Source organism: Dermacentor albipictus, chromosome 10 (genome assembly GCF_038994185.2).
Source record: "Dermacentor albipictus isolate Rhodes 1998 colony chromosome 10, USDA_Dalb.pri_finalv2, whole genome shotgun sequence".
Taxonomy (NCBI): Eukaryota; Metazoa; Arthropoda; class Arachnida; order Ixodida; family Ixodidae; genus Dermacentor; species Dermacentor albipictus.
This window is the reverse complement of record NC_091830.1, coordinates 86,265,163-86,292,625: the sequence shown is the minus strand read 5'-3', so window position 1 is coordinate 86,292,625 and position 27,463 is coordinate 86,265,163. Positions and strand designations below refer to the sequence as shown.

At 44.0% G+C, this 27,463-nt stretch overlaps 1 protein-coding gene across 3 annotated transcripts; it reads right to left on the bottom strand.

Annotated features, from left to right (window-relative positions):
• Positions 1–202: 202 nt before the first annotated feature.
• On the bottom strand, positions 203–27,463 carry LOC139050450 (uncharacterized). 3 transcript variants are annotated; one of them, XM_070526843.1, is made up of 10 exons: positions 27,380–27,463; positions 23,299–23,345; positions 13,105–13,137; positions 11,541–11,573; positions 10,947–11,058; positions 9,961–10,073; positions 8,972–9,010; positions 6,159–6,194; positions 2,276–2,417; positions 203–296 (listed from the first exon to the last, which is right to left on the bottom strand). In XM_070526843.1, the coding sequence occupies exons 1-10, from the start codon at positions 27,393–27,395 to the stop codon at positions 289–291; spliced, it is 579 nt and encodes a 192-aa protein (XP_070382944.1). In that variant the 5' UTR covers positions 27,396–27,463; the 3' UTR covers positions 203–288. The 3 variants fall into 3 exon arrangements, with proteins under 3 accessions (XP_070382944.1, XP_070382943.1, XP_070382942.1); XM_070526842.1 differs by lacking the exon at positions 27,380–27,463 and adding an exon at positions 25,623–25,739; XM_070526841.1 differs by lacking the exon at positions 27,380–27,463 and adding an exon at positions 23,815–23,942.

The window sequence follows — 27,463 nt, the reverse complement described above, 5'->3', positions numbered from 1 at the left end:
ACGCATCGGGCCTGCATTATCGATTTCGACGATCGACGAGTATTTGCTGCATTATTGTGCTGAGTGTTACATGTTTTTCTGGGCACAGAATCTCCCAAAGAAATGCCAGTTTCGCGATTGGTGTTGGGCCAATGCAGTTGTTTACCGCCATTACAACGTGACATTGTAGTCGAAACCGTTTACGATAAACTCCTGCACAAGGTTAGAAATTCACCACAGAAGGCTTTATTGAAATTAATAAGGCACGTTTCTTGTGGCTGGAAATCCCAGTGCACACAGGGCAGGTTTTCACGAACCTGTAAATAAAACAAAGCTATATGTGTTTTTTCTGCAAAGATTGGTTTCAGCCAGCTTATGCTCTTCACAAAGTATGAAGCCATGGCAGAATGAAGGAGTCAAACTACAATACTCCAGCGTTCTAAAAAGAACTCTTCAATGTCCCTCAAACGGAAATTTTACAATTTTTATACCTCCAAATATTGGTTGGACTATTGTTTGGGCCACAGAGGAAGTCAGCTTTTTAGGAGTATGGCTGCATATATTTTTCCGGCTTTTGAGGTATTTTCCGTTGTGTTTCATCACTGCCGCCACTGTGGCTTTTGCTCAGGCAGACATGTGGCAATTTAATGGCAGCAGAGGACTGCCAAGAAGCCTCATGCGGCTATTGAATCAATGACCCTTTTTATTGTGCAGTTGTGATCCGGTAAGAAGTGCACTTGAACAATAAATCAATAAATGATTGCTGAAAATGTTTAAACGTCCTGTGCTTAAAGTGCTGACGCGCTCAAACTAGACGACGGGACGTAGTTATTGAGCTGTTTGAACTCGCTTTTCCTTTAGGAGGCATTCGCTCTATCAGTTTGACAAGAATGCAATTTTATGCCTCCTGGATAAACAGAGTGAAGTACCGAAGAAGCGTCTGTACTCTATTTGTATGACTACCCGAGTTCCTGCAACGGAAACTTGCCTAAAACACGCGACGAATCAAGCGCTTCCAACAGCGCCGTTAATGTAGCCATACTCATGAGCCGGTTACAATGTTTCATTTCATATACATTTTGTATTAGTTTTTTTTGCCGAGTTCTGTTTATATCGGCGATTTTTATGTATCTTATAGGGTTCAACCATGCCAAAGTTTGGTTTGCCACTATGGCTATGTGCACAGGGATATTTCGTCGACTGTTACTGTCGCTGCTGCCTCCGCTGTATAGGGGAGGAAACCCTGTGGCACTCATTTATTGCTGCCTCTTTCGTCAATAAGTATCGACAGGAATAAACAAGAAGAAAACAACAACCAATAATATAGATATAGGCCTACACAGTACCAACGGGCCACGGAGGTGCTACGCTTGGTATGTTCAAAAAGACCTTTCTACCTTTCGCCTCAACTGCCCTAAAGTGATTTCCAAATTTTCCCAATGGCTGAAAGAAAAAGCTGGCATGAAAACAGGCGAAATCTCAATTTCTCCTGTCACGACTGTCAATGTTGTTAAATGCATTCGAGAGCCTTGTCAAGCGTTCGTGGAGATTGGTTATTCTCTTACCCGTAGTTTGTACTGCACACTGTATTGAAAACTGAAATAAAGCTTTGTTCGATTGGCTTGATTGATTCGTTGATTCAACCTGCTAAGACCCTTTGTGCAATACATTGCACATAGCCTTGAACTTTTATTTCTCAAAATTCACTCGAAAGTGATTATGCAAAATATTCCTTCTGAGTATGAACTGCAGTGCGTGTGTAAGTGTTTACTAAGTGGTTTACTTACTAAGTGGTTTACTCATACTCTTGTCATCTGCTTTCGAGAAATTTGACACTAAATTGGGCTAGATCTCGGTGTCTTTCCATACGCCGGAAAGCAACCTTGAGGTGCGCTTCGAAATCACTGAGACTGCGTGCAAATGCCACACGCTGCAGCAACATAGTAATGTACTGTACGTAGTTTCATCTTCATATCGTCGCTTAGGCCCTTAAATGCCGTTTTTTCATAGCAGACATGATGAGAAAGTTGTTTTCGTTACAAAACACGGAGACGCACCTTTTGACAATTAACCGTGGTATTTAAATTTTAACATTGATTTTCACATTCGGAACATAGCAGTCGACATCAAAAATGACCTTGAAGTGCGATTACGTCCCATAGCTATAATATTATCTCGGGAGCTTAAAATTAATCTCTAAAGGCAGGAGTGAAAGAGTTTTGCGCCAAAGCAGCAATATCACGTTCAGTTGACAGCAAGCAGTTGAATGCTGCTTGGCTGTCAGCATATGACTCACAAAGGACCTGGTTGATGTCCTTGACGGCGGTAGCAAGGTACGATCCGCCCATGGAAGAAACGTCGGTGCGTTTTACGAGGTCGCACACGAGTTCGACAACCTTGTCTTGAGAGGCGTTGGGCAGGGCGTTATTCACCAGGCACTGAGGAACAAGAAGGAAGTAGCATTAGAGCATACGGTTTCAGGTAAAGCCCCTTCGAACGTGAAAAATGCTTGTGATCTCTTTGTTTGGTTGCATGTCTGATGTAAAACAGCTAACAAAAATAGGTTACATTGCTTGCAGTATAATATACTGAGCGGAGCGCCATGTTACATGCGACACGACTACAGAATTTGCCCACTGAGAAAAAAAGAAACTCTCGTATACCTGGATCTACTTGCCGAGTAATATACAAAAAGAAACGTCTGGTGTTTGACGAGGCAAAACCCCGATATGATTATGATGGACCTCGTAGGTGGAGACTGTGGATTAACTTTGACCACCTCGTGTTCTTTAAAGAACCTGACAAGCGGTTCTTAACAACCTAGTTTTTTATAGTGCAACGCAAAGCTCACCTTCGGTAGTGTTTACGTCTGTAGCGGAGGCTTCCAAAAGCGTGTGGATATTAAGTAAGCGGAATTTTTCGATCAGAGCAGCCTCTCAAAAAGTAAGAGTTCCTCCTCGAGCAACGCTGAGAAGTGAGAGCGATGTCGATAGCCCGGCTCGCAAATTGTGAAAGCCACCCATCGTTCTCCTTTCACAGGAGGGAGTGTAACTGTGGTTAACCACCTACATTTTGACCTTTTCATCCACTTTTAAAATCAAGAAGCTGGTGCAATAAGTTCGTGTTGTTGTAGAGACATTTCTTATATCTGTACGGCATTTGTTCCCCAAGTAGAAGCCGACGTCATGGCTGGCTCATCCATGCCAAATAATCCATGCCAAATTTTCTGCTCACTACACATGAATGGCCTAGCTGCCCATTGTAAGTCAGGAAAAAGTTATAATAATAAAATGTATGCTGCATTTCAATACTAATAAAAAGACCAGTAAGCACCTAAACTAGTAGGCGATCGCGGGCTCGCCCTCTTATGCAGCTTCATGCTTTTGCGGAGAGGGAGCCACAGGTCATATTTCGCGACATTTAGTGACGAGTAAAACATATAAATCCTTGTTGATTGAGAAAAACATGGCTCGTTTTAGCCACTATGACAGTGAATCATTCCATCAGCGAGGTTACGCAGATTCGTGTTCTAATCGGTTGTCTGTGCCTTTAACGTGCAGGTAATGCAGGGTGAACAGCGTTTCTTTTTTAACTTTGAATGTAGCCTCCAGCAACATGTGGCCGCCTCTTCTAGGAATCAATCCCACAGCCTTGGGCTTAACAGCGCAACGCCAAAGCCACTACGCCACTACGAGTGCAATATCATGCAGGATATTAATATTGGTAAATAATGTTTAAAATATAGAAGAACTGCCGGAAATATTTAGGTACATTGTAAGCTACGTTATCAGAATCACAATAACATTAACAAGTAATATTCCTTAATGCTCAGATGCAGTTTCTTTCACTTCAGTGCAGATGACAAATAACTATATAGTGAATGTGTCATTGTTTAGTATTTCAAGTAATTCTTTTTCTACTTCTTTACGTTTGTCTAGTTCATTTCTCCTGTTTATGTGCATGTACCGGCGAGAACTGCACGATCAAGTACTGTGCTTGTCACAAACTCCCACATCTTTACATACGACTTTCTAAGCTGCTCGGACGATAGACGACAGGGACGTATGCTAAATACGAGGTTAAAAGATAAACGCCTCCTTCGTTGTTTCGCACCAACAAAGAAACGTTCTTAAGGTAGGAGTGCAGCCGCTGTTGCCGAACACCTATTTGAACTTTTCATTAGAGCATTGACACTACCCCGTCATTGAGAATGAATTACTGCCTTAGGCAAAATTGAGTCTGTGCAGAAAATAGCACAGAAAGCAAGTCTGAATCGAAATTGAAGTGTTTTTAACGAACTTACAAGCAGCAGAAATGCCGTAAAAACGTGTTTGCGCAGCTTATCTTAGTATTTCGTAATTTTGACAACCGTAAGCGTTTCTATCCTTATCCAACGAGCAAAACCGTACGTCTGTCCGTCCTGTAAGACGATTGTTTTCAAGATAGAGCCCGCAGCAGGGAGCGAATTCACCTTCGTGCAGCCTCTCACTTCAACATCAACTAAGCATCGGTTACACAGCATTCATGAAGCAATCAGCACTCGCCGCACTCGTTGGGCCCGTTACAGGTTACTTTCTAGTAGGGGGCCATGCAGCCCTGCCATACCGACGCCCCCTAGATTGCAGGCCTGTGCACTCTCTTTTATGACGTCATGATACTGGGACGGAATGGTCCACTGTCAAGTGCTGTGTGAAGAAAGCGGTGACGTCAAAATCACCGCATCTTACTAGCGAGCATCCCCATTAGATTTTATGGCAGTCGGGCAAGGTAGCATAAGGTCATGGATTGAACTGCACAGGTCTTGTGCTATCTAGGAGGCCTTGGGCGTACGGGACCGCCTCCCGAGAACGGCTGCTCATGGGTGATAATGTTACGACGAGGATGGATAATGCGCGAAAGAGCGATACTAGCTTATAATGATCGGAAGGTCATCAGTGCATCGGCCGCCTCCATCCGCTGCAGTCCGTGTCGCCGCAGCGCTGTCGTTTATACAGGTCGAATGAAGTTTCATAATGTTGTTAATGACACCAGTCTGCGTGGAGATGAGCAAGCGCCATAATGCTTACGCATACTTAGACAGTAACTAACTCCTAGAGCAGTCTCTGCATGAATTTGTTTTTTTTTTTGTAGCTCGCGTAACTTTTCACATGCTCCGTGTTGGAGCTTCAATAACAGGGTACGTAATGGACCAAGAAGGAGTAGGTTCGTGGTCTGCCTTTCTGAATAAGAACTATGTTAGCATCAGGTCTTATGAGTGCGTTAGAATGATGCGTTAAAAATGATTTCAAAGGAAAAGCGAAGATCTCTGCCCAAAGCTCGGATATAGTGAAGCATACTGTGAAAAGTGTCATGTACATTAAATAATTGCACCATATATAGAAGGGCACTTGCCAAGTGTTCGACAGATTTCGGGCAGTGGCAGAAGAGACACCTAAGACTTCTGGAGTGAGTGAGAGTTCCCTTAAACAACTCAATTGCCTTTTATGTACGTGTTTTTCGGTTTGGCGATGTTGCCACTCTTTGCGCCGGAAGAAGTATTAAAGAAAGCTACTTGCACACATAGCGTAACTTTGTTAAGTGTTTCTTACACGCTGTTGGCCTCGGCGCTCGTCGCTTGTTCTGAGGCAATTGCGGCCCTTCCCCAATCTACATCATTGACAACTTCTTTGAGGAAGGAGGGGTTCCTTTAAGTCTTCCTGCTCCAGGCGCACTCAAAGGAGCAGGTCTTCAAGCGTTCACGCAGAAGCTATTGCAAACCTATACTGAGGCTGGACTCTCCAACTCAATGAATATGGAAAAAAGTGAGAGAAATTTGCGGTGTTGCGACAATAAATTGCGCGATATTTTAGGCATAAACATACTCATAAGGAATGAAAAATTTTATGTTGCCGCAAGAAAAGTTTCTTTGCAACAGTCTCATGCTCTTTGGTCATGAGAAAACCGGTTTCGCGTTAGGGAGAGCAGGTCTAGCGCGGCCCTGTTTGAAGTCTTTTCAAGACAATAGTAATCCGGTTGTCACAATGATCAACCTTGTTGTGGTAACCATGGCCTCTGAGATGCAAATATTCCCATCATTATAGGTTGCCTGGTCCACACATGTTTGTGATTACCATGGAGTGGCAAACTCTGTTCTTGGACCAGTTTAACTCATGGATCGAATGAACTTGGTGCATACTTACCAAAACATACTTTACAAGCGGAGACACAAGAGCGGTCTGCAAGAAGAGAAAAAGAAAAGATCAGTGAGTGAACATAAGGGATTATCTAGTCCCTACCGGGTGACTAAGATATTTATGTGATAGAACACTGCACTACGAGAAACAGCAAAGTGGCTATGATAAAGCGCGCTTGCCTAAAGCATTTAGGGAATTTCGCATTCACGTGCGTTGATATGCAAATAAACAGATGTCTAAGTTTTGGCTCACAACTTATTGTAGCGCGAAGGCGCAGCCACAGAGACAAAGAGCTATCGTCATAGGTACTAATGGTTTTGCACTACAATATGCCGTTAAGTAAACGTCGAGTAGCCCAACAACAAGTCATCCTGCTAAAATTTTAGTGTTGCTAGAACTAAGAGAAATTCTTCTTTTACAGGTCCACGCTAAGGAAACCCGGTAGGTTTTCTCAACGTTCACGTTATCATAATAAAGTACGTGCAGGCCAGTGAAAAGCCGAAGAGGAGAGCGATGCCAGAAGATGTGGCATGAAACGGGGAAATGACCGGTCAGGCATGCGCTTGCACACATAGTGCAAGGTGATAATTTTTTTTTCTTGAAGGAAGCCGCAGTGCGAAACGCTATTTTTGCTTTCGAAGAAAGCCGCTTCGCGTGAGGTTGCCAGAGAGCACTCTGACATGCGCAAATGGGGCTCACTTTTGTGGCTCTTCAGTACAGTTCTTCAGGACAAGAGGCTCTAAAGCAAATGCTGTTCTGGGGCTGTAGTATAACATGGTGGTGAGAGGACGCAGCCGTTTTAAGGCCATCAAGAAAATTTTCTACAATATCCAACGTACAGTAGCAGAGCCACGTTTTATAAAACGAGAAGTATGGCAAGAAAGTACGTTCTGAGATCTCATTTCTGCAAGTCACAACAATGAGAAGCCAAGACTAATAAATCCAAGGAAAAGCATTGAGGAAATTATATATTTAGATGAAATGTAAAAAAAAACAATGTAAATAAAATGAAAGTGGACGGAAACATTTTGAAGCTGGTGATAGTCACAATGCATAACGCATGCCGCAACCTCGGCATGCGTTATGGTTTTCGCTCCTACCTGCAACAAGTTGCTTTCATGCCCATTTTAATTTCTCTATAGCTAGTCGTCTCGAAATTTTATATAAACAACTGTGGCGACGAGCGACCACATAGACCGGTAAAGTCTCAGGCTCTCGCAGGAGAGGAAGAACTGACACTCCGTCGGTTCTTCCTCTCTTGCGAGAGCCCGAGACTTTACCGGTCTACGTGGTCGCTCATCGCCACACAACAAATGTTTTTTTCTAAGTTTCCTCTTGCTTTATGCTCGGTATGATTCATAATGTTGAGACCAATTTTAAGAAATTGAAATTCGGGGTAATAAATGGTTGAGAGTAAAACAAGCGACCTTTTCTACATATACGACTAAAAAAGCAAGTGAACACTTGTATGAGGTGGTATCCGAAACTTCCCAGTCTAGGTGCACAGAACTGTTTATTGTTATCGTACCGTGTCTAGGCTTAGTGCCCTTGGAAGTAGTCGCCGTGGAACAAAATTCATCTGTTCGACCAGGTTTACTTGAATCAGAACACATTTTCATATCACTGTCTGTGAAGCCGTTTAGGAACGTCAGCGCTTCCATTTGAATGATGTTCAAGGTGTGAAAGCGACCCGCTTTGAGGTTCGACATCATTTCCGTAAACAAGGCGAAGTAGCACGGGGCCAGTCTGAGCACGAAGGGAGAATTGAGTAGGATTTAGACGGTGTTCTTTGACAAGCATTGGTGGGCTTGAAGGAAGTACCACTGAGCGCGTAGTCATGATGCAAAAAGCCGCTCTTGTTGCGCCCATGTTCAGGTAATTTCTGGCAAATATCGTTTCGAAGGCGACGCAGACTGTTACAGTACATACATGAATTAACAGTGTGCCCTTTGGGAACAAATTGCCGGCGGACTACCCCTTTGGCATCAAAGAAAACGATGAACGTAGTTTAGGTAGCAGTTCACATTTTCTTGCTTTTTTTGGTCTCGGTGATTTCCGGCTCTTCTAGTGGGAAGGTTGCTGCTTCGTTTTGGGTTTGTACACGTAAACCCACGATTCATAAGCCGTGATGACGCTGTTCATAGAATTTGCGTCTCCCCGTGCAGTGGCGCGAAGCTCCATGCATGCATGAATGAGCCGTTGCTCGTGGTCATCGTCAGAACTCTGGGAGTGAACTTCGCGCTGATACGGTGCGGATAAACACCGCATCACTGAACCAGCCCATAAGCGAAAATTTCTTGGCACTGCGCGTAACCGACTGGAACCTATTGACGCAGTTCATGAATTGTTCGGTGGCGTTTCCCTTGAATCAGTCCTGGAGTTTTCGCAACATTATCTGGTGTTGTAGTGGTTCATGGCCTTCCCGGACATTCCCTAACTTCCGCTGCGATTTCACCACCCTAGAACCGATAATTCCACTCAAAACAGTGACTGCGCGCAATCACAGCCTCACCATATACCTGACGAAAGATTTCCAGTGGCCAAGTTCTCAAACTTCGCGCAAAATATCCCGCAAACGCACTGCTCACTTTTTTCATTCATTTCTCCAAACGCAGGCGGTTTCTGACACCTTATCACTCTAGCGTGCCCTCTGTCGAATGAACAATTCTATCATCCTGCTACTCTATACATCCGGTCATGCGATATGCGTTTAGCTGCATATAATTGCACAAGCACGCAGCCTTGTTAGTTTTTACGTAACAACATCGGTCCGGGAAGTTTCGGATAACATCTGGTGCGTATGGAACTTGTGAACTTACGCTTGATTTCTGGCAGTCGGTGCCGAAGTCGCTGGAGCACTGCAGAGGAAATACAACACAAGAGATTACAAAATCACCATGAAGCACCGGAGAAAACAAAAGATGTGAACTTGTCCTGTCTCCTAGAGGTCACTGTGTTCGTGTTTTGTTTGCTTTGATCATGTGTCAACAAGGTATGAAGCCCATGCTTGTTCTGGCCTGTCAAAGCATTTCACATGGCGCTTTTTACATGGCATGAAGTGTAAACTGTAATTTCAGCTGCCTCACGTGTCCTACCAGTGTATGCAGATTGCTGCAAGAAGTGTAATGTTTCTTTACAAAACAAGGGAGCAGTAGAAATTAGCCGAAATTGTGCCCAGAACAAGTTGCTGGTTTCTTTTGTTCATGATGGCTGTTGAGAAACGTCGCCTGTTGTTGAACCAATTCAGAAAGCTGCAGGTGTAAGGTGACCGTGTTGAGACGCATGTCACGGAATGCCGTAAGTACGATAAGCGTCGACACGCGAAGAAGGTCGAAAAAGAAATTCGAACTTCGAATTGAATTCTCTGTGCAGTATTTAAAGCTACGTTGGGAAGTCTAAGACATAGGATTTACACACTCCGGCATCTAACTTGTTTCAGGGGGGTGCCACCGGTTTATTACGAGTGGCTTGAAGTCGTAGCCCAGTGAAACGCCAACAGCTGCCAGGAAAAGTCAAACGGTTCAAAAATTATGACAGAAATAAAATATTGAGACACTGGACAGACTGGGGGATTCCGATGAATTTTATTTTGAACAGTGGAAATATTACCAATATTGCAAATTACCTTATGAATGATGTATTTACAGCGCTTCGGAAGAAACAGAAAAATTCAGCGAGTAGAAGAGAACATAACAGAAAATGGATGATTTATCGGAAATGCATCTGACCGATAGCGTTTTGCCATACGTAAATTTTCTTGAAGCTCATCTCGAAAGCTACCGGCGCAGCTAGTAATTGGTCGCCTTACCTTGCCAACGACGTTACTAGGCAACGAAACGGAGAAGGTTCCGTGAGTGCAGCGAGTCAGCTTGACGGTGCCAGGCTTAGTCTGGTCAACGGAGTTCTTGAAGTCCTTGGCCACTGCAGAAAATATATGTACCATAAACAACGGTTCGTCCTGCTTTTAAATTAGGTAGCAAATTATCATTTCGGATAGTAGCGATAGGTGTAATAAATTGCTGAGCTGGGCTCGCACGAGTTTAGCAACTAGTTTTTATTCGGAATAAATGAACGGAAAAGATGGTGTCGCTTGTTAAGAAACAAGAAAAAAAAAGAACCTGGAGAGCGATAATAGATTCCTTAAGCGAAAATGCAGCGTGGCTGATTTGAACCGGTGCACTCCAGTAAAGACGAAAGTAATGAGCGCGCTGAGCCACCTTCGTGGGCGGCGGTTCGCAAGTTGGAATTCTCCGGGACAGGAAAACTCCGGTGGGTTTGGTCATCTGGCACTGCCCAAGCTGAACGCGCTGTTGTACTGCATGCGTTCAAACCAGGGAATAATAGAAACATTAAATAAAAGGTGTCCTTATGACAACGCTACGATTTTACTATGTCAGTGATCATGAAACGAAGACGTTTGTATATTTATTCAAGGCCATAGGAAACGTCAATTAGAAGATAAATACATGTAGCACTGTTCCACTGTCAGTCCTAAGAAACCGCAGCTGACAAGGAAAATAACACATTAAGCTTGTATTCTTTCTTTAGTTCTCTTGTCGAAGCACAACGCGTGCACGAGAGGCCTTCCTCAGAAGGTGTGACCACCACAGTAAACAAACATCATTTCAACGCACATTCGTGAATGAACGTTTTTTTCCAATGAACTTTACTGAATTTTTGCATCGTTTCTTCTTGACCACATTCGTCTATTGCTTCTTTCTAGTATGACCTAAAGCGGCTTTCCTACAGCAGCTGCTAAAAATAAGAGAAATTTTCACACTTTGAACAACTTACGAGCGGAGCTGTCCTTGTTCTTTGTTGCACTGACGAGGGCATAAATGACATCGCCATATGCGACCACCACGTCAGTAGCCGTGCTCTGTTCCTTCAGGGCTTCATACACGCACTGAAATGTAAAGTTCGCCGCCAGAAGTTTACTTGCTCGCCCTCCGTATTGCAGTTATTGCGCAATATCGTCGAAACAAAATGCCTATCAGGAAAAAAACCAGTAATTGCGCATACCAGAGCCCATTATCTCATGAACTAGGGATTTCTCCGCCCCTACTTTTGCTTACAACGTATATTCCATAGGCGGAGCAAAACTGCTGAAATAACATTTCTGCAGAAAAGAGCTTAAGTAAGCATCACGTACTTAATAATCTAATTTTGAACCACTGCATCAATTCTCGCTAAAGGTTATTACGCTGTGATAACGACACGTTGAACAGAAGCCCGTGAAAATATTGCGGGACTGTTAACCAGGTGACATGTCTTGCGTTTGCGCTTCATACTTTTAGTGTAAGCAAAGGTAGAGAGCCGTTGCATATGAAACGATAAAACACTCGTGTTGGAAAATAAGTGCTTTTATGAAAACTCAGCGCATCTTACCGTGACGACAGGCTTCACAGCATCAATAGGGTCCTAGAACAAAATGTAGACAAAAGAAAATGTGTTAATTTAGGCATCTTGTGTAACCACAATACAGCAACGTTGCTCTTCAAGGACAGCTCAAGCTTAGACAACGAGCACAATGTGAATCCTAAGAAAATTATTTTTGATGCTAGTAATTATTCCTGACAATTTCAATATCGGCTTCAAGCACTTTGCGAAAGCAACAGGCTACTCAAATGAATCCTAAACAAAATATAAGTCGAAGTTAGGTTTTCGGAATTTTTTTAGCACGTCAAATATATTTTTTTTTCGCCTGAGAAAAGTTGTCGAGCACGCCACAGTGCGTTAAAAAGCACTTACAGGAGGCGGCACAAGATTTGACTCCCCAAAATCATAAAGCGAGGTCAACATAATGGTTTGGTTTGCGGAAGTGGGCTCCAATATCACAGGCTGGCTCCTTTATGACACAGTGCTTAAAAGCTTTGTTTCTTATAGCTGCCACCACATGGCACATGATGTTCAAATCATCATTTTTATTTAGTTTTGGTAATTCCAATTTATATTTTACAATCTTAATGACAGTGGGCCTAAATAGTGTTGGTTTTTGGACATGGGAACCTGTAGGCTTTCTGTCGTTTTGCAACCAATACAATAGGGTGACCTTATTGCCAACACCGATTTAGTTTTAGTACAAGTATACAGACATTTATGATTCATCAGAGTGGTGCACGTTTTGAAGGGGTGCCCAAGGGAATCTACATGAGTCAGGTAAAGAGGCCCCTAGAAATTATGGTGTATACCCAAGTTATAAAGGTAAATATATGTTGGAGCTGACACATCATGTCGTTGAAGGTAAAGACATCAGCGCATGTAAGTTGTTATTCTTGCTATCCAACTTGTTTTTATTCCCCTCTGCATTACTGTTACACGGTAATGCGAGGTGTACTAAAAGCTCATAGCGCCAGTAAGGGCACAGGTTGGCATGCCCGATTCGTACTTATCAGAGAGGCAAATTGCTCTCTAAAATTACCCAATGTTACACCTGCCTGCTCGTTAGAATACGTCATGAAGAAATGACGTTACGTATTCGTGAAATAAAGATATAATCACATGACACTTTATGCCCCAGTTCGGGGCGGAAGATTATTTTACTACTGAAGCATTTCCAAAACCTCCTGTCAAAATCACTTGCAATATTTTAAGGAGAATGTATCATCACTCCAAGTAATGCCCGAGCATGAATTTTATTGTTTCATTGACTGCCTTTTAGAGTCTCACAAAAGAGCTGCCTCGGGAGCTGTGCGGTTGCGACGTAATACTGCTCAGCTAAAGATCCCGAATCACCCAGCTGAAGCGACTGGGTTTTAATTGGGACAAAACGCGTAAATGTTCGGCTATTTTCATTTAGATTAACATTGAAGACACCCATGTGTTCAAATTATGCCGTACACTTCCACTAAGATGGCTGTCAGAGCCACAGTGCGGCTTTAGAAAGATAAGTATCATGAATCAATGGATATACAGAAATCAAAGAGGATATGCAGAAAGTACATGCACTTGCCTGTGAGGCGCTGCAGGTAGTTTGGGTGAGACACTGTAAAAAAAAGCAACAATAAGCAATTAGTGTATTGCGAACGGTTTGTTCAATTGTTTGAAAAAGCCCAATTGAATTAATGCGATAGTAAATTTCTTTTCAAGAAGTGTAGAGCAGAACACATATTGAAGTTTAGCACACTGTTTTTTATGGAGTTGAGTGCTTCGACTCAATAGCATAGTTTACAAATTATATTTAACTTCTGAGATGCAGCCACATGATTTGAATAATGAAGAATGTTTGCTGCTTAGTATAAACTCCTAGACGAGCGCATATCGGAAACACTGTGAGGTTATGTAAAGTTGTGTCCACTATAAACACGTCCTTTAGGGTAAGAAAATTAAACATTGACTCCTTGACTCAAGACCAGTGCCACAAACGAACGAAAGAGTGGGCAGGACGAAGGTTTCCTTGCTGTCTTGTTCGTCAAGCAGTTCTGCTGCCACAAAACCAAATAAACACTACGTTAGACGATCTCAAAACTTGCCTTCAAGGTCATTCGTGAGTGTGCTACATTGAGCTAGTAGGTTGAGCAACAATGTAAAATCTAGCGATAGTAGCGAGATTACAGGAAGACATGTAAGACATGTACAGTAGCTATCAACAGAACGGTTATTCTAGGGAAATCCGTAGGCCTTGGCAACTTGACAGAAGTTCATAGTTAACACCGGCGTTCTTCATACTCTAGTAGTCGTGCCTCTTAAAAACTTAAAGTTATTGCTTATTGTCGAAACTTTCCGGCACAATGTAGCTCCCACTCGCTAAATGTTGGGAGACTGCTCTAACCCGCTGCTTGCCTGAAGTGTACCAAAATCCTGTTTCGGTCCTCTTCTTGCAATATTTACGTCTTAATCATAAAAAAATCGCATTTTTTTTCTTAGGTTAGGCCCGGACGATTGCAGAACTTGCACTGTATCATTCCCCACACGGTTTTTGGATGTGCGGAGCTTAGGAGCATTGTTGATGTAATCACAGTGTGTGAAATGCACTCCGTAACTAGAAACTGTGATGATGATGATGTGTGGTGTTTTATGGCGCAAGGGCCAGGTTTGGCCAAAGAGCGCCATGACAGGTGGTAATGTTGACGATGTATTGTGGATGACATGCACAATGAACTCATCATGGTAGATGTGATACGGCTGTAAAAGGGCCTAAAATTTGTAGCTGTAAGTGGCGTAGGATATATAGTTGCTAAAATAATGACGGTGACTAGGCAGTGATGCGGGCTATGTCAATGGGTGGTCGTTAATACATTGTGCAATAAAACAACACTGACACCAGAGTTTTAAGATAGCCCTTCAATGCAGGGCTGTTAGTCACGTGCTAAAAATTGCCTGGCCAAATGATTTTCAGGATGTCAGTTTCGTCTAAAAAATCTAAGACTGCTTGCAGTTTGAAAAACGGTTCGTCACTAAGAAAAAATGCAGGGTGGAGAGGTATATTTTCGCGATATGCAGAAGGGAAATACTTTTTCCTCTCCGTTTCTATTGCAGGGCACTGGATAAGAACATGGATGACTGTCAGGCCATCGCCGCACCTACTACAAGTAGGAGGGTCCCCGCCAGTCAAGAGGTAGGAGTGAGTGCTGTAAGTGAGTCCTATTCTTAATCGGCAAAGAAGTACTTCTTTGTACCGTGCTGTTTTTTCACTTATCCAATTCCGCAATCTTGGTTTTATAATATGTAACTTATTCAATGTTTGTGTATCCCACTCTGTTTGCCAATGTTTCCTCAATTTACGGCGCAGAAAGGGCTTTAGGTCTGTGGCAGGAATGGGGATGTTTCCATCTGTGTCGCTAAAACTCACTGACGTAGCGTTTTCGTCAGCAGCTACGTTGCCTTTTATACCTTTATGACCAGGTACCCAGCATAGGATAATCACTTGGTTGCAGATATATGCGGAGCACAACAAACTATACAGCTTTTTCAAAACGGGATTCTTATGCTTTCGTAAGCTAATCAGGGCTCTCACGACACTTAGTGAGTCTGTAAAGACAGCACCCTTAGCGACATTTCTGCGCCTTATGTGTTTAATCGCCGAAAGTATACCGTATGCTTCTGCCGTAAAGATACTGGTGTGTGGGTTTAGTGGCCCAGATGTTGAAAATGAGGGTCCGAGAGCTGCGTAAGCAACGCCAGCAGGAGACTTTGAAGCATCAGTGTAATATTCGTCACAGGAATACTTCTCTTTAAGTTCTAGAAAATGCGATTGTATGTGAGCCTCAGGTGCTTGTTTCGATATTTCTAAGAAGGAGATGTCACATCTTATAGTCTGCCACTACCAAGGCGGTGGAAGCATTGTAGGAGGCATTAGGACATTGTGTAAAAGAGGGACCCCTGTGTTTTCTGAGAGTGCTTCCAACCGGAGGGACAGAGGAGGCCTAGTGGCCGGGCGGTTACGAAACAGCCTAGCAGTGGACAAGTCGCAGATAGTGGAATTTCAAGGATGTTTAACATCTGAGCTAAGTTTCAGGGCGTAGGAGAAAGTTAAATATGTCCTTTGGTAGTGCAATGACCATTCGTTTGATTCGACGTAGAGGCTTTGCACAGGGCTAGTCCTAAAGGTGCCTGTAGCAAGGCGGATACCTAAGTGGTGAATAGGATCAAGCATTTTCAGAGCACTAGGTGCAGCAGAATTGAAGACTATTGCTCCGTAGTCAAGGCGAGTTAATATTAGACTTTTGTAGAGCTTTAAAAGGCACCGCCTGTCGCTTCCCCAAGATGTACGTGACAAGAGCTTCGGCAAGTTCATAGACTTGAGGCACTTTGATTTCAGATACTTCAAGTGTGGTACAAAAGTTAGCTTACTATCTAAAAGGATTCCTAGAAATTTGTGTTCATGGCTCACAGATAGCCGTTCTCCATTTAGATCTATTGCGGGGTCCGCCATTATGCCTCTCTTGTTAGAAAATAGGACGCATGTACTATTTTGTGGGTTTAGTTTGAAACCGTTCTGGTCCGCCCACTTAGATAATTTATTTATGCAAAGCTGTACTTGTCGCTCGCAAATACTTAAGTTACATGATATGAAACCTATCTGGATGTCATCCACACATACGGAATAAAACATAGTATGTGGTATGGCAGTCCGGATAGCGTTCATTTTGACAATAAAAAGAGTGCAGCTCAGCACACCACCTAGTGGAACACCAGCCTCTTGCGTAAATGGACGAGACAAGACGTTACCAACTCTAACACGGAATGTGCGATTGGAGAGGTAACTCTGAATCACGTTCAGCAAGTTGCCTCGAACTCCCATTTCAGACAGGTCACGGAGGATTCCATAGCGCCAGGTTGTGTCGTATGCCTTTTCCATGTCTAAAAATACTGATAGAAAAAATTGTTTGTGGACAAAGGCATCTCGGATATTTGTCTCGATGCGGACAAGGTGATCTGTTGTGGATCTACCCTCCCGAAAACCGCACTGAAATGGATCAAGTATCTTGTTGCTTTCAAGAAAATTGATGAGGCGACGGTTAATCATTTTCTCAAACAGTTTGCATAGACAACTAGTCAGAGCTATGGGCCTGTAACTGTTGCGTGAGGAAGGGTCCTTGCCCTCTTTGAGGATAGGAATCACGATTGCTTCTTTCCAGGCAGAAGGAATGTAGCCGGCAGAGAACATGGAATTGAAGAGTGACAGTAGTGTTTCTTGGGTTTCAGGGTGTAAGTGTCGGATCATCTCATACACTATTCTGTCACTTCCTGGAGCGGACTTGTTGCAACAGTTCAGTGAGGCCTGGAAGTCAGCCATACTAAATGGACGATTGTATGGTTCATTTGATGTGCTTTTCCGACCCAAATGCAGCTGTTCTGCTAGTCGCTGGTATTTTAGGAATGTTTCTGTGTAATGGGCTGCACTAGAAATGTGCTCGAAACGTGCTCCTAGACAATCTGCCTGATCCTCCAGAGTGTCTCCTTGTGTATTTAATAAAGGTAAGGGGTGAGTTTCGCGGCCTTTTATTTTGTTAACCCTGCTCCAGGCTTTTCGTTCGTCTGTATACGAGTTAATGCTGTTTATGTAGTTTTTCCAACTTTCGCGTTTAGCGCGGCGGCACGTTCTTCTACCTTGCGACTTGATCGCCTTGAAATTAATCAGATTCTCTGTGGTTGGTGAGTTACGGAGGAGGTTCCAAGCCTTGTTTTGCTTTTTCCTGGCTTCCCTACACTCCTCATTCCACCATGGGATACGTCGTTTCGAGGGCGAACCATTTGTTTGGGAAATGCATACCGATGCAGCCTCAATAATGAATGCTGTTATGTACGCTACTGCGTCATCTAAGCTAAGTTCAGAGTTATCATTCCAGGGCAGCTGCGTTAGTTCGCGAAACTTTGTCCAGTCGGCTGAGTCGACTTTCCATCGAGGAAAATATGCATGACAATCACTTTGTTTTTTAAGGTTTAGTACGATGGGGAAGTTATCACTGCCATAAGGATTATTAATGACATCCCACTGGAGATATGGCACAATTGTACTAGACGCTATGCTTAGGTCTATCGAAGAAAATGTTCTATGTGTAGGGCTGTAAAATGTTGGCTTTTTCTTGTTAAGCAAGCAGGAACTTGAAGTGAATAGGATGTTTTCTATAAGCCGTCCTCTCGCATCACAGCGCGAATCCCCCAACAGTGTGCTATACGTGTTTAGATCACCGACGACAATGTAAGGGTGACGAAGCTCATCAATAAAGCTTTGAAATCTTGCGCTAGAGAGTTTATAACTTGGGGGGATATATACAGACGTGATGGTAACTAGTTTATTGAATAGAACTGCTTCGATGCCACTGCCTCAAGAGGAGTTTGGAGTTGCAGTTGCCGACAAGGAACCCCTCTCTCGACTATTATTGCGACACCACCGGACGATGCAACAGCATCATCTCCGTCTTTGTTTGTTTGTGTCGATTTAAGATGTGTCTCCTGAATACACAGCACCTTTCGATTGTATTTGTGTAAGAGTTCTTTGATATCATCGAGGTTGTGGATCAGGCCTCTCACATTGCAGTGTAATATTTGTGTATCCATCTTGTTTGTGTTTATGTGCTGTGTGTCAAGAGATATCACTTAAGTTGGTTCAAGGGACCTTTCCAGGCCCCTTGATGCGGGGTATTTCTTTTTCCTTGGCGCGCTCCAGGGAGCAACGCCGTGCCTTCGGCGTCTGAGACGCCGGAGAAGTTTTTGTTACATCCATCGCCTCGTCAGAGGCGCTGGATGACGCCCGCTCAGCGGGCACGCGCGGGGGTTTTTCAGGCCTGTCTTTGCGAGCAGTGGCCCTGGGACCGGCAGGCTCGGAGGTCTGCTGGCCCTTCGTCGTAGGGGGCGGAAGAGCCGTGGCTGCTCCCGCCAGGGGGGCTGATGGCGTAACCGCCGTCACACTCCGTGTGACTTGCGCGGCCGCCTGAAGATGTAGCGCTGCCCCACGGCGCGCCACATCGGTGTAGGAAGGAGTGGACTGATTTTGGAGTGCGAAACGCTTACGTGCCTCTGGAAATGATAGGTTCAGTTTTACTTTCAGTTCTATGATTTGTTTCTCTTTTTTCCATGTAGGGCATGATCGAGAGTAGGCAGGGTGGTCTCCTTCACAGTTGGCACAGTGGTTTGTTGATGTACAGATGTCCAAAGCGTGTTCAGAAGAACTACACTTGGCACAAGTAGCACGTCCTCTGCAGTTCTGTGACCCATGCCCAAAGCGCTGACACTTGAAACATCGACGTGGATTTGGGATATACGGTCTCACGCGAAGCTTACAGTAACCGGTTTCTATTGTTTCAGGTAGGTTGCAGGTTCCGAAAGTAATGATTATGTGTTTGGTAGGTATTTGCTTGTCATCTCGCCTCAATGGTATTCTTTGAACTTTGACTACGTTTTGGTCTTTCCATCCTTCAAGCAGTTCGCTTTCGCTCAGATCGAGGAGGTCATCTTCTGAGACGACCCCGCGCACTGTGTTCATTGATCTGTGTGGGCCCACTGAGACGGGAATTTCCCCAAATGCTACAACTTTCGACAGTTTGTCATACTGCACTTTGTCGCGGAGTTCGAGAAGAAGATCGCCACTTCCCATCTTCGTTACTTTATAGCCTGGGCCAATTGCTTCAGTGAGAGATTTCGCTACAACAAAAGGTGAGATCATTCTGACGATTTTCTTATCGTGCTGACTATGTACAACGTGGTACTTTGGAAAAGATTGTTTTGGCTGCATGAAGAAAGTGAATGTTTCATCGGTGCGCCCTCTCTTCAGGGAGCGATCAGGTAGCGGAGGAAAGTTATTTGCCATATAGAGCTGGGAAATTCGGCGGCGATGGTGGCCACCCACCACCGAGCCCAACAAGGGGACGCTACAAGGTTGGAAGATTACCTGCAGACGCCAGCCATGCATCGCCGCTATAACCTAATATATATACCCAAGGCAGGATATATTACACACGGTTAACCCTTGCCGCCAGGAAATACGGAAGTAGTAAGAAGTGAAGAGAAGACAGGAAAGATGTAAAAGTGGGACAGAAAGACGAAGATTGGCAAGGAGAACAGGAAAAGGCGACTGCCGATTTCCTCCAGGTGGGTCAGTCTGGAGGTGCCATCTATGTGAAGCCGAGGCCGAAGAGGTGTGTTGCCTCCGCCGGGGGGCCTTAAAGGTCCAAACACCCGGCATCGGCTCAACCCCCAGGATCCCCTTTTCCCCAGACACGGCTGAGCCGCGCACGGCTACACGCGGGAGGGTCCGACCCTCGTGTGCTCGGGTACGTGGTGTCGCAACACACCAAACGCCTGCTTACGCAGACGCCCCTGCGGGGAACTAGAAACTGTGGGGCATTCTTATCATAAAGGCAAAAAATAATGAAGACAAAAATTTGCCTTGAGGTTTTACATGTCTATTTTTCTTTGTATGTTCAGCTCATGCCGGGGGAAAAACCTTCCTGCAGAAAGCAAAAAGCGTCGACGTGGAAAATACAGCTCTGAATGGCAGTAAGTACGGTCGCTTACGTCTTGGAGTTTAAAAAGGACTATTAAATTTTCTTAATGTTTCCCTCGCTGCATTCAAGAACAGCAGCCGATGGAATTATGAGGATTTGGAGAATAATATTTTCCGAAAAAGTATAAAGGTATTTTGAGTGAAAACGCAGCTGATGAACATTCCAAATTTTTATTCCACGTGAAGTGCACAAGAATGACGGCATATATCGTAGCATTATTGACAACGAAAATGTGTCTGGAGTATGTGAAGGTTCTCATATAAGCTAAGGAAGTATTGGGCCTAATGAACGCAACGCATATTTTATGAATAACTTCCCTGGGGAAATGTGGCCATGTACTTAGACGGCTTGATTTTTCGATGTGTACGGGAAGATTTGTCTGTGAAAAGAACCGCGTAATATGAGCTGTTGTCGTAGTCTAATTCCCAAATTCGTAAAGTATGCATTGGCTATGAAATTATTTGTTTTATTTATGTCGTATTGCGTAACCTCATATCCTTTCCTTTCTTCGAGGAAAGTTTTGCTAGCGTCAGCAACCTACTCGCCTAATCTTTCATGTGGAGCTTCAAAAATTCAGGGAAAGAAACAGTAGGCTCCCTACATTTTAACTGTTGAATGTTCAAAAAATATCAAAAGAGAGCTTTTAAGATGGTTCATGGCATGCCATGGGACTAACACAGCTTCAACCACGTTTAAAAAAAGGCTACGGCTAAACGTACGCCGAAGTCTCCCTTCAACGTTTCTGCAGGTACGTTATACGAATCCGGCAGTGCTTCTATGGAAGTACGCCTGAATTATTTCGTAGCTTTTTGGTTGTTTAACGTTAAGACGCGTCCTGAATAAGCACGCTGAACAGCTCACGTGAGAAGTCATTCTGTATCTATTATTGTTCAACGTGCCTGAGTCGGCGCAGCCACGCATTTGTCGTATTTGCTTCCGTAGTGTTGATGCCAGCTTTCACAGCTAGAAAACGCCTTCCATGCAATGCTCGTCAACACAGTATACATATTATGAAAACGCGTGATTCTCTCAACTGGACCAATGATGCAATTTCGCCTCGCTACAGGTTCAGTTAAATGAGCGGTTCAAATGTATTCATGTTGCAGCATTCCACAATTACGAGGATGTCAGAGTCGGAACAACAATCAAGAAATCAGCAGAAAAAATACATAATAGAAGAACAAAAGAGCATGTGTCCCCCGAAGAGTTAGCTCTATTGAGCGCTCTTCAAGTCACCCAAGTTTTCGTTTGCCTACCTTTGCTCTTTGCTAACGGACAGGAAGGCCTAGCTTCTTATTGGAGACTTCCGCTCCGAAGATGTGCCCCTCGGAGGACGGGGCACTCCTGAGGGCGCCCTCATCTCCCCCACACTATTAAACAAATGTATGATTGGTCGTTCCGAAAGGGTGACACGCGTCGTGGGTGTCAAGCACAGTATCTACGCCGACGAGATCACCATCTGGTGCTGCGGTGCCTGCGAGGGCAGAGTCGAAGAAGCCATGCAGGGGGCGTTGGAATTCATCAAGGAGTATCTCCGACCTACCGGACTTCGGCGCTCCCCCACCAAGCCAGAGCTTCTGCTTTACAGAAAAGACAAGGAAGGCCAGCCCAAAGATTGGAAGCCAGTCTCCGAAATCAGTATCCGTCAGGGATGATACCCAGGGTCGACATCGTTAGGGTCCTGGGCATATTTGTGGAGTTCAACGGTGGGAACGCAACGACTCTCTGCAAGATCATCTCAAACATGGACAACGCTTTCCACCTCGTTCGCAGAACCGCAAACCGACTCCGTGGAATGAAAGAAAATAATCTCCTCAGGCTGATCAACGCCTTCATACCATTACACTTCACGTACAGATGCACAACTAGCTCTGGGCGGAGCAAGACAAGCTCAACGCTCTCATTTGCAAAGTAGTCAAAAGGGCTCTCGGGCTACCTATCAGGACCCATACCGAGGATTCCTTCAAGCTGTGGGTACATAACACCACCGAGGAGATTGCCGAAGCCCAACAACGCGCGTGACTCACTCACCGGACCACCATAGCGACAGGGAAATGCATCCTCGAAGAGCTGGGTTACCACACTGCGGGATTCCCGATGGTCTTTTCGTGCCCTCTGCTCTGGCCTTTTCTGCTATAACGTATTAACTTCCTGAAGACATTTCTAGACGCAGCTTTTGCTAGGATGGCGAACCTTCTGTTTTGGTGGCACTGACTGACGTCGGGGTGTTCTGCTGACCGTGGACTGCCACTTGTTTGCAGAGGAGTCCACCCAGGGCATTTCATAACAAGAAGATATGCAAGTGGGATAAGCACCTCTGTGCGTATACCCCGGTGGCTGCAGTTTGGAGCTTGGGCGAAGCTTCGCAAGATGCCGTTACGGGGAAAGACAGAGAGAGAGAAAGAAAGACGGGCTCTTTATTAGAAAAAGATAGAATTCTGCCGGCGCATATACAACCGCTGGCATGCTACTCTGCATAGTGAAGGCGAATGGGATTAAAAAAATTCCAGAGGAGAGTGGGGGAAAAAGAGCAGGTAAGCTTTTGCTGATGCAAACACCACATCATTAGGATGGCAAACTGTGTTGTTCGCGCGTACGTTCAATGCAACTTTAGGTACTTCCTTAATGAAAAGAATGTTTATTCATTTGAACAATTTCCTGAATAAGCACAGTACCAGAATGATCTGTTAAATTATAAATAATTATTCCACAGGAGTTTTCGGAAACTATAGCAACTACCTGACTTGTCATTTCAGCGGAAAATGAAGCACGAAGCTTCTTAGGACATGTGCTTATATACTGTGCTTAAATACTGTGCTTAGTTACGACGTTCTGACTGTGAAAATATTCACGTCATAGCCGAGCAGTTCACAGAAATGTCACTGGAAATTGTGCCTCTAACTTTTCGCACATTTTGGGGGGAGAGAGAGAGACCAAAGGATAAATGAAAGGTAAGGAGGTTAACCAGGACTGAGCCCGGTTGGCTACCCTACACTGGGGAAAAGGAAAAGGGGACGGAAAGATTCAAAGAAGAAGAGGAAGTGTACTAGGGGTATCGCTCGGTCACTCTGTCCGGAACACAGACGCTGACTCAATCCGGCAGCTTTCAGATATCGCCGCAGCGCTTTGGTGGCCTTTTGTTTTCATCTATTTTGGCTGATTATATGAATATATACACAGTCAACACAGGTAAATACCTTTTTCAGGTTGCTGACATCCGGGATATTCACATCCTTGCAAGAACCTGGAACAGAGTGCCTTATGTACAGATCATCCACGAATAGCTTTTTCTTGATTTCATTTGCCTAAAGGACCAATGAGTAACACATTGACGAAAATCGGTGCGAAAAATTAATCTGAAGACTCGGTGAAAAAAATTTTTGTCACCTACTTCTCATTGATAGGCCCGAGGATATAAGATAACAAGGACCCTGAGCATACGCATTTTAAATGAAGCTGATATAACAAAGAGGAGTAAAAAAAGACTGGGGGACCAATGAACGGGTCAGTGTGGATAAAGCTAGTAACAATTATTAGACAAATGCTTTGTGTTTCCACAACGCAGGTGTGATAATGACGTTCAACATATTATTGGCTACAATAAATATCTTATGCAGCATGAATAACATACGCCTACAGCATGTACAACTTGCTGCAGAAAAAACACTGGTAACCAGCGTTCTGTTCATCGCGAAACAAATTTTGATCCTTACCTGTGGCGAAATTGTCAGTTTCGATTGTCAATCGAGAGTTACGATGCTCTCTGATGCTAAGTTTGAGCGCAGCTCTACACATGTTTTCTTTGCGCGATATATTGGCAGGAGGGGACAATCTGTCTAGTGCGGCGCGTTGCAAATGGAGCGAAGTGCGGCGCGACAGCCTCGCTAATCTGGAGATCACGAGATCCAGCGTGCGGGAGACGTGTGGACGCGATTCACAGCACTCGCCGCCAACAGACCCCCTAGACGACGCGTGCTACGCTGGGGCCATTTCGTAGCCAACGCGCGATTTTCTCGCCGCCCTCTCGTTAAACTCTCCTTCCTTTTCTGCGTCACTGATTCGTTGCCCCCTCCTCTCCGCTTTCCTCCTCACGTCTTTCATTGGTCGCTGCTCCCCGCGTTTGCGCTCATTTTTTCGGTGTGTTCGTTCACTGGGTTACGCCGCCGACGCCGACGCTCGCCGCAAGAACGGGCGCCTAAGAACTGCGCCCTAAATGAAATTTACCATTGCTGGGGAGGAACCTTAGGGGTAGGCTGTGACTGTGGGGAGCGAAAGCTTGCAGAGCCATTTTCACCATGGCAACTCCTTAATGATTGTGCTTATTCCACTAATGCGCGAAAGGTAACATTGTTTTATCAATACATTGCATGCATTATAACATTTGCACAAAGATCGCATTCCAGAGGGGAATAATTGACTTCTAGTGCTCAGTCCTGATAGATCAGGGGTTGTCAAGGGTGGTCTGCACACACTAGTGAGATGAACAGAGGTTTTATAAAGCTTTCTTAAGCAAGACCTGACTATATAGCTTTACTTTTAATAATCATTGCCTTTCCACATTGGTACAGTTTAGCGTTTGCAAAACTGTTCGGCAATAAATGGAAACTAATGTCTTTTTCCCTCAAATATTTTCGCGGCAGGAAGATAGTTAACTTCACTATCACAAAATTTCATCTGCGGGTGCAAAATAGTCATAAAAACTATTCTAAGACGAACGCAACGGCTTCTTTCCAAATTGTAATCCTGGAGGCTAATCTCACATACGTTTTCCTAACAAATAAATATTCAAGAAATAAGAAAAGCAAAATCATGCGTCAACAAATGGAAACTCTCTTTCCTAGAGATTTTTTCACTGCAGGAAGATTGTTAACTTCACCATCATTAAACTTAGCTAGTGGGTTGAAACCAGGCATTACAAAAACTAATGTACGAAAAATGCAGCGTGCATGTTCCGAAATTGTAATTTTGCAGGCTATTCTCACCGACGTTTCCATTATAAATAAATGCTCAAGAAAGAAGAAGAGCGTTTGTGCTTGCTCTGTGTTATCACTTGTCACCGGAAATGGCTTCTTGGAAATTTGCGGCTAAAGCTGAGCTTGCCGTGCCTAAGTTGCGTTGGTTGACGATCGGGCAATTATGTTTCGCGCAAACATCGTTTTCAATAAAGATTAAGCGCCGGCTTGCAGACAATGCAGAGCCAAAGCTACAAGAAAGAACTCAATTTTTATCGCACTGAATTGGCATTGCTGCTCTGAGACATCAGTGGTGGCATGGTACATAAGACTGAACTATACAGGGCCATTAAGTATGGTGACGACCACCTTCCTTGTATGCTATAAAATCTTTACATACGTTCGAGCCTGTTAATCATCCATCAAGGTACAAAACGTCACTGTTGTGTAATCCGATATGCTGAGTCACCCAGCTCATAATCATTCTGAAGGCTGGGAGAATGATTACCGACTACCTACAGGTGTCAATGCTGGATACACAATTGAAAACACTAAGAAAAATTACTCACCGCTGCTAGCCGATAGAACGCTGGAAAAAGATGTCAAGCCGAAGCACACAAGTATGAGAAAACCAAACATCTTTGAAAGCTTGGCGGAGGAGTGTATGCAGCCTGAGTTGAAGTGGATGGTCTGAGTAGTGTCTGCTGTGCTATATTATGCTCTTTTAAACTAGTTCGGGGGGTATTTTTAGACATGCTTCTTCCGTTTGGATGGCATAAATAACTGTTGCGGAAAATAAAATAAACTGGCTTTGCAGGTTTTCATGCGTTAGTTGCAATCGCAGAATGTTTTTGAAAGTAACCTATCTGCCCTTCAAAATTCAGTAGCTTTAAGGGTGCTCCTACGCCACAAGCAATTGCTATATTTTAGTTGTCGGATGCGCCGGTGACCTGTGCTGTGTCTCGTAAATTGCACACGTGCGAGGGTGATGAACCCTGTGCGCATATTTAGTGATTCCGCCCTGTCTATTTCCTGTTATTGACGCATATACAATGATAAAATGTTGAACACAGATAGCTGCTTGAATGTCAGTGGCGACGCTTTGCGTTCTAAATCTTGAAGGATTGTGACCACTTGAATGGGCGGTCACAAGCCTTCGCTTGCTTCATGCATCTACGTTGTTTAGGAGATGCGTTCTAAGATTAACTAACCAACAGTTTCTAATAACCGGCAATTCGCGCCTCTAAGAAAGTGGCGTGCTGCTGGGCGTACGTCACCAAAGTTTTCCATTATGATATTTTACTTGTTATGAAATATGGGGAGCATTGGCCACATAAAGTGCTGGCATTGCAAAAAATTTATCGGGAAAAAGATGAAAAAAAAAACGAAGAAACATACAAAGAAGCAGGAGGATACAAAATGCCGTCAACGCCTAGAATGAAATAACAAGTAATTTAGACTGAGTTCATGTGTCACCGTGCAAATATGAAAAAAAAAGGTTGTAGAACTACAAAGAACGACACAAGAATGAACAGGTCATTTGGACATAGAGGAAACTATAAAGAATTATAAACTACTGTTCACAAGGAACTTAACAAGACACTGTCCCCAATGAAATCGCCTAAAGGTTAAGAGAAGTTTGAATATCCTCGTAATAACTTATCCCTTCCTTACAAGAAGTTCAGGGCAAGTAGCCCATTTTTTCGATGCAAAGAACGACATAGATTATGCTTTTTTCGTTGATGTAGAAGACCTCTTTTATTCAGTGCCCTCTCCGGACCTGCTTGCCTCTGTTAGAGATTGCATAGACGACAGCGGCCCGGTGGCTTTCCAAAACGCCGTTGGTATCCCTGTTTCCAACTTTTTAGTCCTTTTACAATTTTATTTCCGAAGTAATTTTGTATTATTTGACGAGCAACCATACCTGCAGAAGAAAGGCACATGCATTGGCTCTTGCATAGCCCTTATACTTTGTAATATCTTTTTATCACCTATCGATCGCTCTATACATGATCTTTTTAACCATTTTACTAAATACAAAGTCCTTATAGTGTTTCGTTACATGCAAATTTTAGCGGTTTTAAACAAGCAGTACCCCGTTGCGAATGAAGCTACAGTGAGTAGTGTTTTAGATGATATTAGAAACCTGGGGAAAGGGCTATGTTTTACTTATGAGCTATCGGTTAATGGTTTGCTTCAGTTTTTAGATTTACAGGTAAAGTTTTCAGATGGGCACATTTGTTGGGCTTACTCTCCTCGTGCGCAAAAAGGGCTCCTGCCGTACAATTCGGCCCAATCAAAGGTAGTGAAAAGAAGCATCGCCAACCTGTGTCTGGAGTCATCGCTCCGGAAATCGTGTGTGCATCAGATGCAAGCCAGTTTTTACAACGAATTGGGCAGGCTCGTTGAA

Bases quoted from the DNA above. Each gene is read 5' to 3' on its own strand.
- LOC139050450 (XM_070526841.1), bottom strand. From the start codon at position 23,896: ATGTGTAGAGCTGCGCTCAAACTTAGCATCAGAGAGCATCGTAACTCT. The intron at 11,059-11,540 runs GTAAGATGCGCT...TTTACATTTCAG, and splicing joins CTGTGAAGCCTGTCGTCACG to TGCGTGTATGAAGCCCTGAA. The intron at 2,418-6,158 runs GTAAGTATGCAC...CTTGTTCCTCAG, and splicing joins CGCTTGTAAAGTATGTTTTG to TGCCTGGTGAATAACGCCCT.